Source organism: Megalobrama amblycephala, linkage group LG15 (assembly GCF_018812025.1).
Source record: "Megalobrama amblycephala isolate DHTTF-2021 linkage group LG15, ASM1881202v1, whole genome shotgun sequence".
Classification (NCBI taxonomy): domain Eukaryota; kingdom Metazoa; phylum Chordata; class Actinopteri; order Cypriniformes; family Xenocyprididae; genus Megalobrama; species Megalobrama amblycephala.
In genome coordinates this window covers 30782768-30802491 of record NC_063058.1, presented here as the reverse complement: position 1 = coordinate 30802491, position 19724 = coordinate 30782768, and the positions used below count along the sequence as shown (strand labels likewise).

General features: G+C 35.2%; 2 protein-coding genes across 2 annotated transcripts in view; both read left to right on the top strand.

Annotated features, from left to right (window-relative positions):
* The window catches only part of myo5c (myosin VC), a 29943-nt gene extending 21250 nt beyond the window's left edge, over positions 1-8693 (top strand). Inside the window, 7 exon segments of the mRNA XM_048158859.1 lie at positions 53-207; positions 301-390; positions 4125-4275; positions 4361-4664; positions 4893-5067; positions 5198-5278; positions 8014-8693. Of these exon segments, the coding sequence (XP_048014816.1) occupies positions 53-207; positions 301-390; positions 4125-4275; positions 4361-4664; positions 4893-5067; positions 5198-5278; positions 8014-8166 (1109 nt within the window). The 3' untranslated portion in view covers positions 8167-8693.
* Positions 8694-9601: 908 nt separating this feature from the next.
* Positions 9602-18597, top strand: gnb5a (guanine nucleotide binding protein (G protein), beta 5a). Its single transcript, XM_048159152.1, has 11 exons — positions 9602-9914; positions 10747-10883; positions 10976-11017; positions 11129-11205; positions 12954-13086; positions 13166-13309; positions 15384-15475; positions 15743-15791; positions 15880-15976; positions 17732-17898; positions 17982-18597. Exons 1-11 carry the CDS (start codon positions 9797-9799, stop codon positions 17991-17993), a joined length of 1068 nt encoding a protein of 355 aa, XP_048015109.1. The 5' UTR covers positions 9602-9796; the 3' UTR covers positions 17994-18597.
* Positions 18598-19724: the final 1127 nt, after the last annotated feature.

Below are 19724 nucleotides of genomic sequence, written 5' to 3'. Positions count from 1 at the left end.
GTGTAATCTTAAATCATAACTCATAACTTAATCAGCGATTTGTAATCCGCAGAGCTGAAACCTCGAGGTGTGGGTGTGCAAATGATCCCCGGTCTGGCTGCACATCTCCTCTTCATGTGTGTGAGACACGCCGATTACCTCAACGATGGAAACAAGCTCAAGTCCCTCATGCACGGCATCATTATAGCCATAAAAGAGGTGATCGCGGTAAGACGCTGTGCTCTTGCAAACACACGATCACATCTGAATACAGCTAATGCTCTACAGAATCATCTGACATGATGATGACTATGATTTCAGGGCCAACAGGAGAATTTTGAAGTTCTGTCCTTCTGGCTCTCCAACACGTATCACTTTCTCAACTGTCTCAAACAGTACAGTGGGGATGAGGTAAAGTCTTTTTCTGTGTCTTTCTCTTTCACTAATAAAGACCCAAAAAATGTAAATCCTAATTCAACATGTAGCTCTTTAATAGAGTATTGATTTATTTATTGTTTGATTTATTGTATTGTATTATGTCTGTAGTTTCTGTATTTTACTTCTATTTCCTGTTTTGTAGCACTTTGGGCATGAGAAATTTATAAATACAGTGTATTAGGGGTGTAACAGTACATGAATTTCCCTAATCGTCACGGTTCGGTGCATACAGTCAGGTGACGAATACAGTCAGTCACAGGCAATCCACACTCCAATCCAGAAGGGGGCGTGCGCGGTAATGCAACACTGTTTTCTAACTGCCACAACAGGAAAAAGTGCAGAAGAAGAAAAAGAGATGATCTATGCATAGATATGATTACATGTAATCTCTCAACCAGTGTTTCAACCGCAGAAACACATCAATAAAACAGCTTGAGAATAATATCTCACATAGCATTACATTTACCTCAGGCAAGTCATTTAGTGTCCACAGCATGTTAGTTCACTAGAGGAATGAACATTTCACTAAATATATGCACTATATTAGCTTATACAGGTGCTGGTCATATAATTAGAATATCGTGAAAAAGTTCATTTTTTTATTGTAAATTATTTAAAAATGAAACTTTCATATATTCTAGATTCCCTACATGTAAAGTAAAACTTTTTTTTTTTAAATTTTGATGATTAGAACGCACAGCTCATGAAAGTCCAAAATCCAGTATCTCAAAATATTAGAATATTTCCTAAGATCAATCAAAAAATGGATTTTCAAAATAGAAAAGTTCAAGTTCTTTAAAGTATGTTAATTTGTGCACTCAATACTTGGTCGGCAGCACATATTACAGCAAATGACTTGCTCCTAGCACAAATGACAGCATCAGTGAAGTGTGGCATGGAAGTGATCAGCCTGTGGCACTGCTGAGGCACTATTGAGCCTTCAGATCATCTGCATATTGTTGGATCGACTGTTTCTCATCTTTCTCTTGAAAATATCCCATAGATTCAGGGGTCAGGCATGTTGGCTGGCCAATAAAACACAGTAATATCATGGTCAGCAAACCACTTGGAAGTGTTTTTTGCACTGTGGGCAGGTGCTAAAGTCCTGCTGGAAAAGGAAATCAGCATCTCCATAAAGCTTGTCAGCAGATGGAAGCATAAAGTGCTCCAAAATCTGCTGGAAGATGGCTGCATTGACTTTGCACTTGATAAAACACAATGGACCAACACCAGCAGACGTCACGGCCCCCCCAAATCATTACTAACTTCAGAAACTTCCCACTAGACTTCAAGCAGCTTGGATTCTGTGCCTCTCCAGTCTTCCTTCAGACTCTGGGATCATGATTTCAACATGAAATGCAAAATTTACTTTTATCTGAAAAGAGGACTTTCGACCACTGTTCACTGTCCAGTTCTTTTTCTCCTTAGCCCAGGTAAGATGCTTCTGACGTTGTTTCTGTTTCAGAAGTGGCTTGGTAGTCCTTTACCTGAAGATGTCTGAGTGTGGTGGCTCTTGATGCGCTGACTCCGGCTTCATTTGACTCATTGTGAAGCTCTCCCAAGTGTCTGAATCGGCTTTACTTGACAGTATTCTCAAGCTTGTGGTCATCCCTGTTGCTTGTGCACCTTTGCCTACCCAATTTCTTCCTTCCAGTCAACTTTGCATTTAATATGCTTTGATACATCACTCTGTAAACAGCCACCCCATTCAGTAATGACCATCTGTGACTTACTCTCTTTGTGGAGGGTGTCAATGATTGTCTCCTGGACCATTGCCAAGTCAGCAGTCTTCCCCATTAGTGTGGTTTCAAAGAACAAGAGATACCCGGAATTTATACTGCAGGGATGGTCATTTAATGAAACTCAAATGTAAATATTCTAATATTTTGAGATACTGGATTTTGGACTTTCATTAGCTATACGCTCTAATCAACAAATAAAAAAAATAAAAAAACTTTTGAAATGTTTTACTTTACATGTAGGGAATCTAGTATAAATGAAAGTTTCATTTTTTTAAAATAATTTACAATAAAAAAATTTTTTTGAACTTTTTCACGATATTCTAATTATATGACCAGCACCTGTATATATTCATTATATTTACTTTACCTGTCAGTGATGTCTTAATTATTAAATATATGTTTAAATAAATTTGTCATGAAAAAAAGTTATGACAATAACTGTGTAAATTATTATTAGTAGAAAAATAAAGTAATTTTATAATTGTCATGGATGGCACAAAGACAAGAAGGTAAGATCCATATGCAGCTTTAATGGGGTAATCCAAATACGTAATCCAAACAGGCAGGGGTCAAAATCCAAAGATCAGTCCATACAAAACAAAGAAAAACACAAACAGAAGCCGGTGACATTAAGTGAAACCACAATACAAAAGCAGAGACAAACCAGGTATAAATAGACAGACACTAATGATGAAACACAAAACAGCTGGGTGCAATGAACTGGATAATGAGTCCGGGAAGTGGGTTATGGGAATTGAAGTCTAAGTGAGGTGAACAGTAGTCCGTGTTGGAGTGCCCTCTGGTGGCTAAATAGGGCACTCCAATTGGTGACCACAACAATAATTAGATTTAGAAGTTAATGCAAAACCTGCCTTATGTGCATTTTACCTGTTTTTGTTGTTGTTGTTGTTGTTGTTTTTTTTTAGTTTTTTTTTTTTAGTGTTGATTATTATATCTAAACAAAAATAGCAACTAAATTTAATAGTTTAGGTTCTGTTGTTAATTGTAACCATTAATTTTATTGTAATGTGCAAAAAAGGGCTCCCTGTATATAGTTTACAGAATTATCTGAGATAAATTGGTTTTATCCTTAAGAAAATTTTAATTATAATTGAATTTATTTAAAGAAAGAGAGACAATTTGTTCAATAAACCACTGTTTAATAAAAAAGAAGCAATTTTATGTTTAGTTTTCTCCCCCCCTGCTGTACCGAACCCGTACCGAACCATCATGTTTGTGTACCATTACTCCTCTACAATTTATTATTATTAATACATCAACACCATCATCAGCAAGAGTCTATCTTAAAGGTGGGATAAGTAGATTTTGAAAAACGCTGTTGAACATTGTTAATATTTGAAATCAACCCAAACAAACACACCCCTCTCTTCATTGCTCCGCCTCCAAAACTCACTAACTTGCACTAACAATGACCGTCAGTGTGCAGTAGTTTAACAGCAAAACTCTCACTATCTGGCCACTGTTACATGCAATGTGAGAGTGGATGTCTGTTTATCACAGCTGACATGCCACAAAATGCTTCACGAAAAATAAAGCGCAGTTGATGAACGAACAACAATGAAGCACAAAAAATGAACATACAGTACACCAGAGTAAATACAAAGTGTTTGTTGTTAGTCGCAAACAGCACAGCAGCTCCAGACAATCAAAACCGTGTTACTCACATGTGAAGCGGGATCAAAGCATCCTCCACATCTGTTTTCAGGCCTTCCCACTTAGTGCTCTCCAATGCTGGAAAGCTTTTCTAATATAAACACGGTCCTAAAGCACTTGCCCAGTCATACAACTTCATTCCAGTGATATTCTTTTGAGCTCTTTTGTGTTGTGTCCCATCTCTCGTTCTGCATTTTTTTTTCTTATGCTGATTGGTTAGACGTTTGTTGTTGGAGTCGGCCTGACTAACTTCCAAACAGTGTTTTTGACTTGTTTTCCCTCCATCAACAGGAGTTCATGAAGCACAACACGCCTCGTCAGAATAAGAACTGCCTGAAGAACTTCGACCTGTCGGAGCACCGGCAGATTCTCAGCGACCTCGCCATCAACATCTACCATCAGTTCATCAGCGTGATGGAGGACACGCTCTATCCCATGATCAGTATGGAAATTAATTTGATTCGTTGGCGTTTATATAATGCATATTTCTTTGGTCCTTCTTGCTAAACAATCCCCTCTCCGTTCAGTCCCCGGGATGTTGGAGCACGAAAGTCTCCAGGGAATCTCCAGCATGAAGCCCACGGGTTTCCGTAAGCGCTCGAATAGCGTGTTCGAGGATGGCGGGGACCTCAGCGGGGCCGAGCCGTTCAGCGTGACCTCCATCCTGCAGCAGCTCGGCACGTTCCACACCAGCATGGCACAGCAGGGCATGGAGCCGCAGCTGCAGGGTCAGGTCATACGACAGCTGTTCTACCTCATCGGATCCACGTCGGTGAACAGCATTCTGCTCCGTAAGGACCTGTGCTCCTGCCGGAAGGGCATGCAGATCAGGTGTGTATATGCATATGACCTTAATATGTTGCGTGTTGTTTAGTTTTTAATTAGAGTTTGAATAAAAATGTCTTAACTTGGTAGACCAATCAAACAGTGAGTCAAGAAAGCGATTGCAGTTGATATCGTTTTCTGTTTGACTTTACACAATTAATATGGGTAGTATGGTAGTTTACCTTTCTGAACGCTCTCAGAAATAGAGTTTATTAGAGCATCTTTCTCTGTCAGGTGTAACATCAGTTATCTAGAGGAGTGGCTGCGAGAGAAGGGTCTGCAGAGCAGCTGCGCCATGGAAACGCTGGGGCCGCTGTCTCAGGTCGCCTGGCTTCTTCAAGTCAACAAGACCACAGATGAAGACGCAGCCGAGATCAAGCAGAGGTGCTCCGAGCTCTCGTCCGTGCAGGTGAAATCTAAAGCCTGCCACTTTAGCTATGCCATTTTATTTTAAATTTAAATTGTGCCGCCACCTCCATAGATTGTCAAGTCTTCATTTATAAAAGCCTTCAGAATCTGATTGTTTTGTGTTTTTGTAGATTGTGAAAATCCTTAACTCCTACACACCCATTGATGATTTCGAAAAGCGAGTGACTCCGTCCTTTGTCCGTAAAGTGCAGGTAAGATTTTTTTTTTTTTTTTTTTAACTACCGTTCGAAAGTTTGGGATCGATAAAATTTTTTTTATGTTTTTGAAAGGTTCAAAAATATTATTACAATTTAAAATAACAGTTTTCTATGTGAATATATTGTAAAATGTAATTTATTCCTGTGATCAAAGCTGAATTTTCAGCATCATTACTCCTTCAGTGTCACATGATCCTTCAGAAATCATTCTAATATGATGATTTGCAGCTCACGAAACATTTAAGATTATTATCAATAGTGAAAACAGTTGCTTCATAATTTTGTGGAAACTATGATACATACTTTCTTTGAATAGAAAGCAGCATTTACAGCATTTATTTAAAATATAAATAGTTTGTAACATTACGAATGTCTTTAGTGTCACTTTTGATCAATTTAATGCATCTTTGCTGAATAAAAGTATTAATTTCTTTTTTAAAAATCTTACTGAACCAAAGCCTTTGAACAGTAGTGTTTGAACAGACCTACTGTGAGTTACGAGGTTGTTAATACATGGTATTTTCTTCTGTTGATGCCGTCAGCCCGAGTTATTTCAGTTTATTTTTAAAATAATCATATTTAATGATAGAATTCCTAGTTAAAAACTACATTACCCATGATGCTGTGTAGAAAATTACACCAATCAGTGAGTCAAAAAGAGCAACTCTAAGAGCTCTTTAGCCCCGCCCACTCCCATGAATGTAATTGAGTCGAAGCTCTCAAAATATTTAAATATTTGAGACTTCAGATACAAAAGCCTCTAAGTGCCGCATTTTTATCGAGCTTGTATGTTCAGGTTCAGTAATTTCACTTTAATGGCAATTAATAGGTCCTTTTCATTGCCATTAAAGTGAAATAACTGAAGATAAACATACAAGCTTGATAAAAATGCTCATTTTAGAAGAAAATTTCAGACAGCAATTTTCGAGAAAAAAGTCGTTAAATTACGAGAACAAATTTGTTAAATTATGAGAAAAATGTTGTTAAATTTTGAGAAAAAAGTTGAGAAAAAATGTTGAGAATAAACTCATTAAATTACGAGAAAAAAGTCGTTAAATTACGAGAACAAATTCGTTAAATTATGAGAAAAATGTCATTAAATTTCGAGAAAAAAGTCGAGATAAAATGTTGAGAATAAAGTCATTAAATTACGAGAACAAATTTGTTAAATTATGAGAAAAATGTCGTTAAATTTCGAGAAAAAAGTCGAGATAAAATGTTGAGAATAAACTCATTAAATTACGAGAAAAAAGTCCTTAAATTACGAGAACAAATTCGTTAAATTATGAGAAAAATGAAATTAAATTTGGAGAAAAAAGTTGAGATAAAATGTTGAGAATAAAGTCATTAAATTACGAGAAAAAAGTCGTTAAATTACGAGAACAAATTCGTTAAATTATGAGAAAAATGTCATTAAATTTCGAGAAAAAAGTCGAGATAAAATGTTGAGAATAAACTCATTAAACTACGAAAACAAATTCGTTAAATTATGAAAAAAATTTTGTTACATTTCGAGAAAAAAGTTGAGATAAAATGTTGAGAATTAAGTCATTAAATTATGAGAAAAAAGTCGTTAAATTACGAGGAAAAAAGTCGTTAAATTACGAGAACAAATTCATTAAATTACGTAATTTAATGACTTTAATTCTCGTAATTTAATGACTTTATTCTCAACATTTTATCTCGACTTTTTTCTCGAAATTGAACAACTTTAATCTCGAGATGGTTTTATTTTTTTATTATTGCTTGGCCCTAATCCTCTTCCGTACTTTTGCATCTGAAGTCTTCATTGTATATATCTGCATATTTTCTAATAAACGTAATATATATTGTTTTTATACATACAATCAACATTTGTACATGAGAAGTTTTATATTTCTCCATCGTTTTTAATTTGATTATGCTGTTTGCAAGGCTTCGTGGGATTCTTCCCTCACTAAAGCTGTTACAGTCTTGTACCTTTGTTATTTTGTCTGATTTTCAAAAACGTTTTTGCTTCAAATCAAAGTTTGTAATGTTGCGATTCACCTCGTAGCTCGGTTCATAGCTTAATAAAGACTTTTTTAAATCCCTATGGGAAAAATAAATGGGAAAAAATACTGGTGTCAAGACAAATCGGGTCCTCCCTCGAAATCGGGTCTCCCCAAACTGATTATCCTAAGTATATACGAATGCTATTAATTTAAAACACGCATAGCTTACTATATAATGCGTAAGAACACAAATTAGTGCATAATAAAACCAATTGAATGTAATTTCTTACATTTGATTAACTGGTAATTAATAAATAATAATAACAATAGCCTATTAACTGAACATAATTCATTTGTTTTATTAATAACTGAAATATTTGGACATTTAACACTTAATTTAACACATAATTGCATTAAAAATGATTGTGAATACATGTTGGGTGAGTGCAAATGTGTGTATAAATCAAGCTATCAGGCTAATCAGGTATCTGTATGCTGTGCTAGTGCATAAGCTAACTAATTCAGACATAAATGTCATTATAACATAGTTGAAACAGCATTTATCATGACATGATTTTGTAGGAATTGTAATGAGGTGCTAAAGAGAGTCAATGGGATCACATGGGGGGACCCAATTTATCACTACACCGGAACCAGCGCTGCTGAAAAAGGAGGCGGGAACTAATGCACTCTATTGTAGAATTGAGCATCAAGCATCATCTCTGATTGGCCTTTGTTTTGTCTCTATGGAAACAGGCGTTGCTGCAGGAGCGCGAGAGCTCGTCTCAGCTGATGATGGACTCACAGTATCGTTTCCAGGTCACCTTTCCCTTTTGCTCCTCGCCTCAAGCACTGGAACTCCTACAGGTGCCCAGCAGCCTCCGTCTGGGATTCGCCACTCGTATTTGACCTTTAACCTCTGACCTTAGTGATCTCAGGACCAGGGGCCAGTTGCATAAAATGCTTAGACATATATTTTTTTCTGTAAGACTAGTAATAACCTTTTTAAGTCAGTTACATAATGTAGTTTGGTATAATTTCAATCTGAAAAGTAAGACTAATTATTACCTCTTGGCAAACCGCTAGTTGGTCAGACTGGTTGTTAACTGTATTTATGTGTCTGACACCAGTACTTATGATCAGGATGTGTCTGTGCTGAATGCATTATGTAAACACTGCTAACATTAATGCTAACATTTGTATATTTTTAGATTTATTTATAAATATTTTAATCACATGTTCTCTAAATAGTGTCTTTTAGAATAGCTTTTTACCAGATCAACCATGAACAAACACTGTAACATACTTTTCAGTAACCCAAACCAACCTCACATGTTCAGCTCCATTTTGTAAATCCTAAATAATTATTGTCACAAATTGCTCTTCTGTTGAATTTTTTATAAATCAGAAATAAATCAATAAACACAACTGCCAAATGAGTCCTTCTCTCTTCGCCACAATATGCAGTGGAAATACAATATTTATGATGGTTAATTCTCTGAGGAAACCCCTAGAACTAATCTAGCAATTAGCAAATCTCACAGAGTATACATACATACATTTATATATATATATATATATATATATATATATATATATAATGTTAGGGCTGTCTAACATCTAAAAATATAAGTTTGTGTTTACATACATTATATATATATATATATATATGTGTGTGTGTGTGTGTGTGTGTGTGTGTATGTATGTATATAAATATATTATATATGTATATGTATATATTATATAAACACAAACTTTTATATTAGATTTAAATATTACAAAAAAATTAAGCATATGTTTATGATTTCAATGAAGCATTTTCCCCCTTATTCATTTTGTAATGTTTTACTTTTGAGTTGTAATTTTCAATGTTCATTTGCATATTCTCCATAATCTAATAAGGTAATACAAATCATCAGGACACACACACACATATATATATATATATATATATATATATATATATATATCATCACATTAAATACAGTACATACAGTTTTGTATACCAGTATTAAAATTTAAGTAATACAATTTTTTTTTTTTTTTTTATATTAGTGATGCTTAATTGTCATAAAAAATGTCACATAACAATATGGCCCTGCATATAGGTTTCACTTTTTTAAACATTTTTTTTTTTAAAGAATATAATATAATATAATTAAATTAAGGTAAAAACTGTAAAATTAGTTTGTTTAATATTTTTTCTTTTATTTTGAAGTAAATCCTGAGATTGATAAAAATGGAGTAGTGAATTTAAGAACATATTTTCCAGTCAGGGATTTGAGAAGCCCTTGCAGATGTAGAAAGCGTAAATATTGATCATCAGGAGGACATAACGCACATCCGAGTGGCTCTCCGGGGGTTCAGAGACGGATGCTGAAGAGAGCGAGAGCGCGCGCGCGCGCTCGTCCCCCATGACGTCACGCCAGCTGCATCATCCATCCGTGCGCTCCGTCTCCAAGCTCTCCTCCGTGTCCCTGCTCTCCTCTCCCCAACAAAACACTCCTCGCCTCCGCGAGCCTTGCGTTTTCTCGTGGAAATGGCCGCGCAGGAGGTGGACGCGCAGCCAAGCGACACTCTGACGACGCTCAAAACCGAGTCCGAGACGCTGAAGACGAAGCTGGAGGAGGAGAGAGCCAAACTGCACGATGTCGAGCGTAAGAACCGAGCGCCGTATGCGTGTTTAATGAAGACATATGTCAGGATCATAGCTGTGAGATTATGTGCCTAGAGGTGTGCCGTGAATCCGCCTGAAGAGGAAATCGGAGCATTTAGATAAAGTGATTAGTGTTCAGAAAGGTGATGAGGATGATAATGGTGGAGGTGGCGAGGGAGCGTTTATTTTCCGTTCAGCATCACATTATGATGTTCTGAGAAACACGGCAGTCATTACTAAGAATCAGTGTTATTTTAGTATGATTTATAGACTTGTATTAATATTTTAGATATTATTTTTATATATTCGGCTTTAGTTTAAGTTTGAGCAATGTTATTATGTGCTTTTGTCCTTTTAAATTCGTTTTTTAAGTTTTAAAAAAATATTTCTGCTTAAATATTCTATGTAGCTTTCATTTACAGGCCTATTATTATTATTATTTAACTATTAAATTAACTAAATCTGAAAAAACAAAACAAAAAAAAACTAAATAGTAGTATTTAAAAAAATAAAATAAAAATTATTTTGTTATATATTTATTATTATTTTTTTATATATTTTTATTTATGTATTATTTTTAGTTCTGTCCAATCGATTAATCGCGTAAAAGTCACTTAAAAGTTTGTTAGATGCGATTAATCAATTTGACAGCACTGATTACTTTTTATTTGTTTGTTCATTTATTATTTATCTTTGTTTTTTGAAAGGCTTGTTCACTAATGGTTTGATAAGAGGCAATTATGACTGCCAGCAAATTTTAGTTGATGTAGGAATATACAGGCAGGTTCATTAAGGATTAAAAAAAACATTAATATTGTGACTTTTTCAACCAGTCCATCAAGTAGCGGAGAAGATTGATGCTTTGGGTCAGTTTGTCATGAAGACCAGACGAACGCTGAAAGGCCATGGAAATAAAGTCTTGTGTATGGACTGGTGTAAAGACAAGAGGAGACTCGTCAGCTCGTCTCAGGTCTGTCTATAAACATATCAAACACATCACGGGAGGGCCTATTACACGCAATTATTTTATCATTAATTATTTCATTTTCTCCCGTATTTTAGGATGGAAAGGTGATTGTATGGGATGCGTTTACAACAAATAAGGTGAAAAGAGACTGCTAATAACTCATTTCAACTCACTTCTGTTACAAGCCTGATTGTTTTTAATTACATATTTTACTGCTTTATTCTCATTATTCTCAAATGTCTTGACAGGAGCATGCAGTGACTATGCCCTGTACGTGGGTCATGGCCTGTGCTTACGCCCCCTCTGGATGTGCAGTGGCTTGTGGGTGAGTCTCTTTGTCTTCTCTATATCAAGAGCAGTAGCGGCCTTTGCTAAGTTTCACCCGTTTCACTTCAAACGGGCCTTGCAACAAAAGGGGCCTCCGTTTACAACCGGAAGTGCACATACTACAGAGTTGGAAATTAACAGGGGCTCCAATGCCTCCAAAATTAATAAAAATGCTTGCAAAAAAGATATGGTGCAAAAAACAGCCTTTGTATAAGTTATTTTAATATTTATAAGCAATATCACACGAGCAAAAGTGCTGTTTTCCCGAATATCAGCACGTTTGCAAATGTGATTTTATAGAATTCAATAAACAATAAGTTAATTGGCTATTAGGTGACTTACATTTTAGACACAATATTGTCTGTTTTTTCTCCATTTTCCCAAAGAAAATAGTTCAAAACAGTAGAGCCATTGTGCATCTCAGAGCAACACATTTTCAGTTCTGTTACTAAATGTTTTTGAACAAATCGTTCTAATGAATGACTCAGTGACTAACTCACGTCTGCTTTGTCCCTGAATGAATCAGCCATTTTGAATGAATCGTTTGACTGAATGATGAATGATGACTGAATTTCATTTTAGCTGAGGGACTAAGAGATTGAATGCTGTTTTTGTTTTCGGTTGTGGATGTGTTTATGAATAGACTTAATATAAATAATTAACCCTCTGGCCCTCTTCGTTTAGGCTCCTTTTTGGTCAAAAGTTACCGAAGCCTTGAAATGTAATACATTTTTGTTCAATAATATTTTTTGATTATTATTTAGAATTTTGAGGGGATTTTATGATACTATGCAATATTTATACATTTTTTTATGAGCTATTTTTCCCCATTGAAAATAATACACAATTTTTTTCTTATATATTTTTCAATTAAAGCAGTATTCCATGTTAAAATAGAGACAAGGCATTTAAAATCCAATTTTTGAAGGTAGATTAGTGCCATCTGGTGGTAGTAAAAAAAGAAAAACTTGTGTAATGCCATGGTGTAACCACTAGATGCCTGTATAGTTCTTTATAAATTATACATTTATATAATTATATAAATTTTGTAGTGGTTTTTAGATATAAATACTTTTTTTTTGGATGTATATTTTTTTATATTCCAAATTCATTTCCTATGTCGGTCATTTTTAACCGTGATGGAGCCAAGTCTGACTTTTTTTCCTGGATCCTTTCCTCCAAATCCGAATCATGTCCATTATTATTATTTTTTTTTGTATTCACATACCTAATGCTACAAAAGTCACCAAGTGTCAATCCATTCCCATTCCAAGTAATGAATGTAAAATTTCAAAACATAAAATTTTATATATGTATAAAAACTTACAGCTCTTTTTTGAGCAATGAACTTCTGGTTCTGCATATATTTTGGACAGGACCTCCTGTTTCTCTGACCAGTGGACAGGGTTATTATCATTAATAGTTTAATTGGTTTACTAATTACTGATTCTAAATGTTATTAAAATTTATAAAAGTATGTGAATAGTACTAAAATAACATTAACAGAGGCAGAAGAGGCTTTTAGGAAACATGTTTGGAAACAGTATTTTACACAGTTCCATTTGTTGCCACTAGTTGGCGCAGATGTTACACACTTCAGTTTAGTAAATGCAAAATATCCTTGCTTGAAAAAAACAATATGAAGCTAACATTAGTGGGAATTTGCTTGCTATCTTTCTCTTTATTATTCAGTCTTTGGTAGAAGAATGGTTGACTTATTACTTACTTATCTGTTGTTTTCCTCAGTGGGCTGGACAATAAGTGCTCTGTGTACCCTCTATCCCTGGACAAGAACGAAAACCTTGCCGCCAAGAAGAAATCAGTGGCCATGCACACAAACTACCTGTCTGCATGCTGCTTTACAAACTCAGATATGCAGGTATGCTTCAATGAAGGGTGAAATAATGAGACGGTGTCTTGCATTGTACCGACTGCCGTGTGTTTTGTGTTTGCGGTAGATCCTGACGTCTAGCGGTGATGGCACGTGTGCTCTTTGGGATGTGGAGAGCGGTCAGATGCTGCAGAGTTTCCATGGACACGCGGCTGATGTGCTGTGTCTGGACCTTGCCCCCTCTGAGACCGGAAACACATTTGTGTCAGGGGTGGGAACAGCACTGCTAAACACTGGCCCTCGCCATGAATGTCACACGTTACCTTACATAACCTTAAAGTCAACATGAGATCAAAATGGTCCCTATTTACTTTCTTAATGCATGTTCTTGGTCTTATTGCGCTTGATTCATCCCTCTTACTTTTTCAGCCACCACTCCTTCAACTCCCTGGCTCGATTTTTGGTATAAATCAGCTACTTTTCATAATCCAGTCAAATTAAATTCATCACAATCAAGTCCCACATTACTTTTTTTGAATTTCACTTAGAAATACTTTACATTACGGAAGTAAATGGCAATTCTGGTCAACTTTAACATTTCCCTACAGGTTTCTTAACAATGGATTAACAACCTTCCATGGCAGCCATTAAGAATACCTTAGCAACCAACTAACAATCTCCTAGCAACCACCAGAACATCCTAGCATCAGGGTGCTGACTTTTGCACAGACAAAGCACCTTAGCAACCGCATAGCACTGCCATGGCAACCCCCTAGCAACCACTGAGCAATGTTATAGCAATGCCTTAGGAACCATCCAAAACATGCTAGCAATAATCTAGCAACCACCTAGAACATCTAAGCAATGCCTTAGAACCATCTAGCAATGCCTTAGCAACCACACAGCACACTAGCAACCACCTAGCTATGCCCTAGCAACCAGCCAAAATATCCTAGCAATGCCTTAGCAACCACACAGAACACACTATCAACCACCTAGAACATCTAAACAATGCCTTAGAACCATCTAGCAATGCCTTAGCAACCACACAGCACACTAGCAACCACCTAGCTATGCCCTAGCAACCAGCCAAAATATCCTAGCAATGCCTTAGCAACCACACAGAACACTCTAGCAACCACCTAGAACATCTAAACAATGCCTTAGAACCATCTAGCAATGCCTTAGCAACCACACAGCACACTAGCAAGCATCTAGCAATGCCCTAGCAACCAGCCAGAATGTCATAGCAGTGCCTTAGCAACCACACAAAACATTCTAGCAACGCCCTAGCAACCAGGTAGAATATCCTTACAATGCCTTGGCAACCACACAGAACACTCTAGCTACCACCTAGCAACACACTAGCAACCAGCCAGAACATCCTAACAATGCCTTAGCAACCATACAGAACACTAGCAAGCATCTAGCAATGGCCTAGCAACCAGCCAGAATGTCCTAACAATGCCTTAGCAACCACACAGAACACTAGCAAGCATCTAGCAATGGCCTAGCAACCAGCCAGAATGTCCTAGCAATGCCTTAGCAACCTCACAAAACACTCCAGCAACGCCCTAGCAACCAGGCAGAATATCCTAACAATGCCTTAGCAACCTCACAAAACACTCTAGCAACGCCCTAGCAACCAGCCAGAACATCCTAGCAGTGCTCTAGCAATCACTCAGAACACCTAACAATCAACTAGCAATGCTGTAGCAATGGACCAGAACACCCTAGCAACCACCTAGCAACCAGCCAAAACATTGCTAGTTGGTTGCTATAACAAGCAATGTCCTGGTCACCAGGACACCCTACCAACCAATTAGCTAGGCCCTAGCAACCAGTTTTTGCATAAGCAAGAAACATTCACATGTTCTTCATTAAAAAAAATAAATCTGTTTAGACATATAGAACTTTAACCCCTGGTTTCACAGACAAGGCTTAAGCTAGTCCCAGCCTAAAATGCATGTTTGAGCTGTTTTAACTGAAAACAATTGTTAAATAAGTCAGAGCCATTGTTTTGTCTCAAGACACTAGGCCGTTTTAAAAGCTGCTTAAATGTACTAACTGAACTAAGGTCTAATCCTGGCTTAATCTAGGCCTCTTTTAGATGATGAATTATTGGGTAGATGATGGGAATTTTTAAATATGAATCAGAGCTAAATTTAGTCACTTTATTAACCTTTTTTCTGGTCATCCCCTCGAGGAGTTCATCTGGGGACATTCAGGAACAATCCCCCCCACACACACAGCATTCACACACACACACACACACACACACACACGAGCACAATGAAGCTGTTAACATGCCTGTGCAGTGACCTGCATGTTCTCACGTCTCTCAGGGCTGCGATAAGAAGGCCTGCGTGTGGGACTTGCGCACGGGACAGTGTGTCCAGTCTTTTGAGACTCATGAATCAGACATCAACAGCGTGCGGTACGTGTCCTGTTTCCCCCCCTTCATGTTTTGTCATAGAGCATAAAAAACTAGCGGACTCAGTGACATTTAAGACCTAGTCAATATTTATAGTCTGTGTAAACACTCAAAATGTCACGAGAGACCGTATAAGCGCTGAAGAAGCTCTGCTAATATCATGGCCGTCTCACTTGTCTTAAAAAGGACTTTGGCTGCAGCTTCGAGTATTGTTTAATGTTTAGTGAGCGAGACGGTCACATGACCGCTCATATTTTATTATCTCTGCAGGTACTATCCAAGCGGAGATGCATTTGCTTCAGGCTCAGATGATGCTACTGTGAGTCTTTCCTTGTGATTTTTCATACCTCCTGTGCTGAAATAATGAAAAATGCATTCAGATTTGTCCTTGTTGTGTGTGTTTATAGTGTCGTCTCTATGACTTGAGGGCAGACAGAGAGGTGGCCATTTATTCCAAAGAGAGCATCATATTTGGAGCCTCTAGTGTGGATTTCTCCCTCAGCGGTAAGCAGTGACACTGTTTGGAATATGATAATACCATATTACTGGTAATATTTTATGTATACTTTAGACTCACATAATCTATTGCTTTTGCAAAACGTGCAGTACTTATCCAGAACACACTGTGCAGTGTACTGTATCCCACAATACAATGCGCTCGACCCCCCCTTTTCCAGTGTGATGAATGAACTGGAAGTAATACATATATAAAATGTAATATATATATATATATATATATATATATATATATACTAATAATAATTATAAAAATCCATATATATATATATATATATATATATATATATATATATGGATTTTTATAATCATTATTATTAATTATTAATTATTTTTATAATTATTTTAATTTAGTTGCTTCACTGAGTCTTTAGAAACCAGAATGAAACCATACTAATGTATAATTCGATATATATTTTTAATTTTGACATTTTTGGAATGGAATACTAGCATACACACACACACTTACTTTATATACTATATATATATATATACATATATATATATATATATATATATATATATATATATATATATATATATATACACTTACTATATATATATATACACTTACTATATATATATATATATATATATATATATATACACTTACTATATATATATATATATATATATATATATATATGTGTGTGTGTGTGTGTGTGTGTGTAAAAATATTTGTATGCATGTATATATACAGTATATATATATATATATATATATATATATATATATATTTATGTGTGTGTGTGTTAAAATAATTAAAATGTAAATTTTAAATAAATATATATATATATATATATTGTATGTGAAATTTCTATGTAAAACTGTATATGTAACATATATTATATTATATATTAACTTTAACACTATATATATATATATATATATATATATATATATATATATATATAAAAAGTAAGTTTTCAAAAATATGTAAAATTTAATATATAATATTCATATATTTTACTTTTTACATATACAGTTTTACATAGAAATTTTGCATATATTGGATAAGTAAAAATATTTGTATGCATTTATGTATATACAGTATATATATGTTAGTAAAAAAATGTAGTTAGTTATTTTATATATATATTTATATAAAGTTAGTTATTATATATATACATATACATACACACATACATACATATATTTTTATATGTATGAAAAAAATACTTATTCAATATATATGTGAAATTTGTGTAAAATATGTATATGTAACATTTATAAATATATTAATATTATATATTAACTTTTACATATTTTTACTAACTTACTCTTTATATATACTGTATATACATACATGCATACATACATATATTTTTACTTATTCAATATATGCAAAATTTATATGTAAAAATTTATATGTAAAATTTAAAAATATATTAATATTATTTTTACATATATACACAGTATATACAATACAATAATATTAATATATTATTAATTATTTATTTTTTTGCTCCAGTTTGAAAACCCCTAGCATAGTGCATGCTTGTTCAGATTATACATTAAAAAATAGTATGCAGCATATTTACTGTGAAGTGTGCAAATATGCTGTTACTCCATTCCAGGCGCAGTCAACAAAAACATCACATAACAAAGCACATTTTTAAAGCAAACACATATATGAGTTCATTCACTATGGAGTTTATTCATGACTCTTCAGTAAAATGATCAAGATTCATATGCTTTTTGGCAGGAGTTTGTTGATTATGCTCTGCTAATATCTTTGGGCAGGGAGACTGCTGTTTGGTGGTTACAATGACTACACGATCAACGTATGGGACGTTTTAAAGGGCACCCGCGTGTCCATCTTGTTCGGACATGAGAACAGAGTTAGCACCCTCCGCGTCTCTCCGGACGGAACAGCGTTCTGTTCGGGATCTTGGGATCACACATTACGGGTTAGTGGAAAACATTTCTTAATACAGTGTAAGCGTATTAAACATTGTGATGAAAGTCTCGGCGTTTGTCTTTCTGTCTCTAGATCTGGGCCTGAATGTTGCCTGAACCTCTTTCTCACTTTTATCGGCGCAGCTGGAATCGAGGAAACCGCAGACTCTAATAGTGTGTTGAGTGCAGTAGAGTATATGATACGGACAGACTGTAGTGCATCCACTTCCAGTTCTAATCGACACAGTCACTCCGTTCGCCCGTGCTTGGTATTATGGGATGGCCTTGGATGGTTTCTATGGCAGCAACTCCCGTTCTGTTCTAGTTTGTGTGTATGAACGTGTGTGAACACATTCCAACTTTGATCCAAGAAATAGTTTATCTTAAACATTAATCTAGAAAATGCAAATGTATTCCATGTTGTTTAGGTCTGTGCATGAGGTCGAGGGTCAACAAAGATTATTAACCAGAGTGACGACTTGAATCATTGTTAACGAGCGAAACAGGAAAGATTGTTTAGCGGACACTATATCTGATATGCAAGATGACAGATTTAGTTACACTCTCTTACTTATAATGGTCATTTAATTATTATGCCACTATAGTTGTTCTTTCTTACTGTAGCAAAGTGTATATACCATAATATCATATAGGTTGTCATATCGACACAAATATCAATAAACTAAATAAATGGATTTTAAACACTGAAAGCCATGTGGTGTCTCTTTATTTCATGTTTAATGAAGTTCCTGTTGTTGTTGTTGATATTAGGTTAGTTTTATTTAAATAAATCAATAAATGTATTACTTATCCATTTATTTATATGGAATGTTTGCATAACTGTTCAGTAAAACCTTATGGTTAATGTGAGTTTTGTAGAGTTAAAGGAACACTCTACTTTTTTTTAAAATAAGCTCATTTTCCAACTCCCCTAGAGTTAGACCGTTGAGTTTTACCATTTTTGAATCCATTCAGCCGATCTCTGGGTCTGGCGGTACCACTTTTAGCATAGCTTAGCATAGTTCATTGAATCTGATTAGACCGTTAGCATCTCGCTCAAAAATGACCAAAGAGTTTCAATATTTTTTAAATAGGAAAAAATATCGAAACTCTTTGGTCATTTTTAGCGAGATGCTAACGGTCTAATCAGATTCAATGAACTATGCTAAGCTATGCTAAAAGTGGTACCGCCAGACCCGGAGATCGACTTAATGGATTTGAAAACAGTAAAAATCAACTGTTTAACTCTAGGGGAGAGGGAAAATTAGCCTATTTTTTTGTTTTTTAAAAAAGTGGAGTGTTCCTTTAATAAAAAGATAAAATTCATCCAAAAATGAGGTCTGTTATCATTTACCCTCAATTAAAACTCCATTTAAATCCATTATTTTTCCTTCTGTGGGACACTAATTATTTTGCGTATTCATCAATTTAGCTTAAATGAATGATTTTGTTTTTTTTTTTACATTTACCGAATTTTATAATATTGCTATTTCATTCTGCTTAATAAAAACAAAGTCCCTTTCAAGGAAAGTCTGTTCACTCGGCGGCCATATTGGCAACGCCTCCGGGCAGCTATTTCGGGAAAGTCCTATCAATTTGAATAGGGGAATCCTGAAATCTCATTTAAAGTGCTTGGCGAACTCACAGTTAAATAACATATTTCAAACCAGCAACAAAATCTGAAATGAACTGTCCCATAAATGTTGTTTCTTATGTTCAAATAGCGTTAAAAAGCATATTTAAGGAGCCTCTAACGGCAACTGCAGTGACGCAATTACTAGCGATTAGCCCTTAGAAGGCGGGACGTTTCTCCCATTCATAAATAATAAGAGTGAAC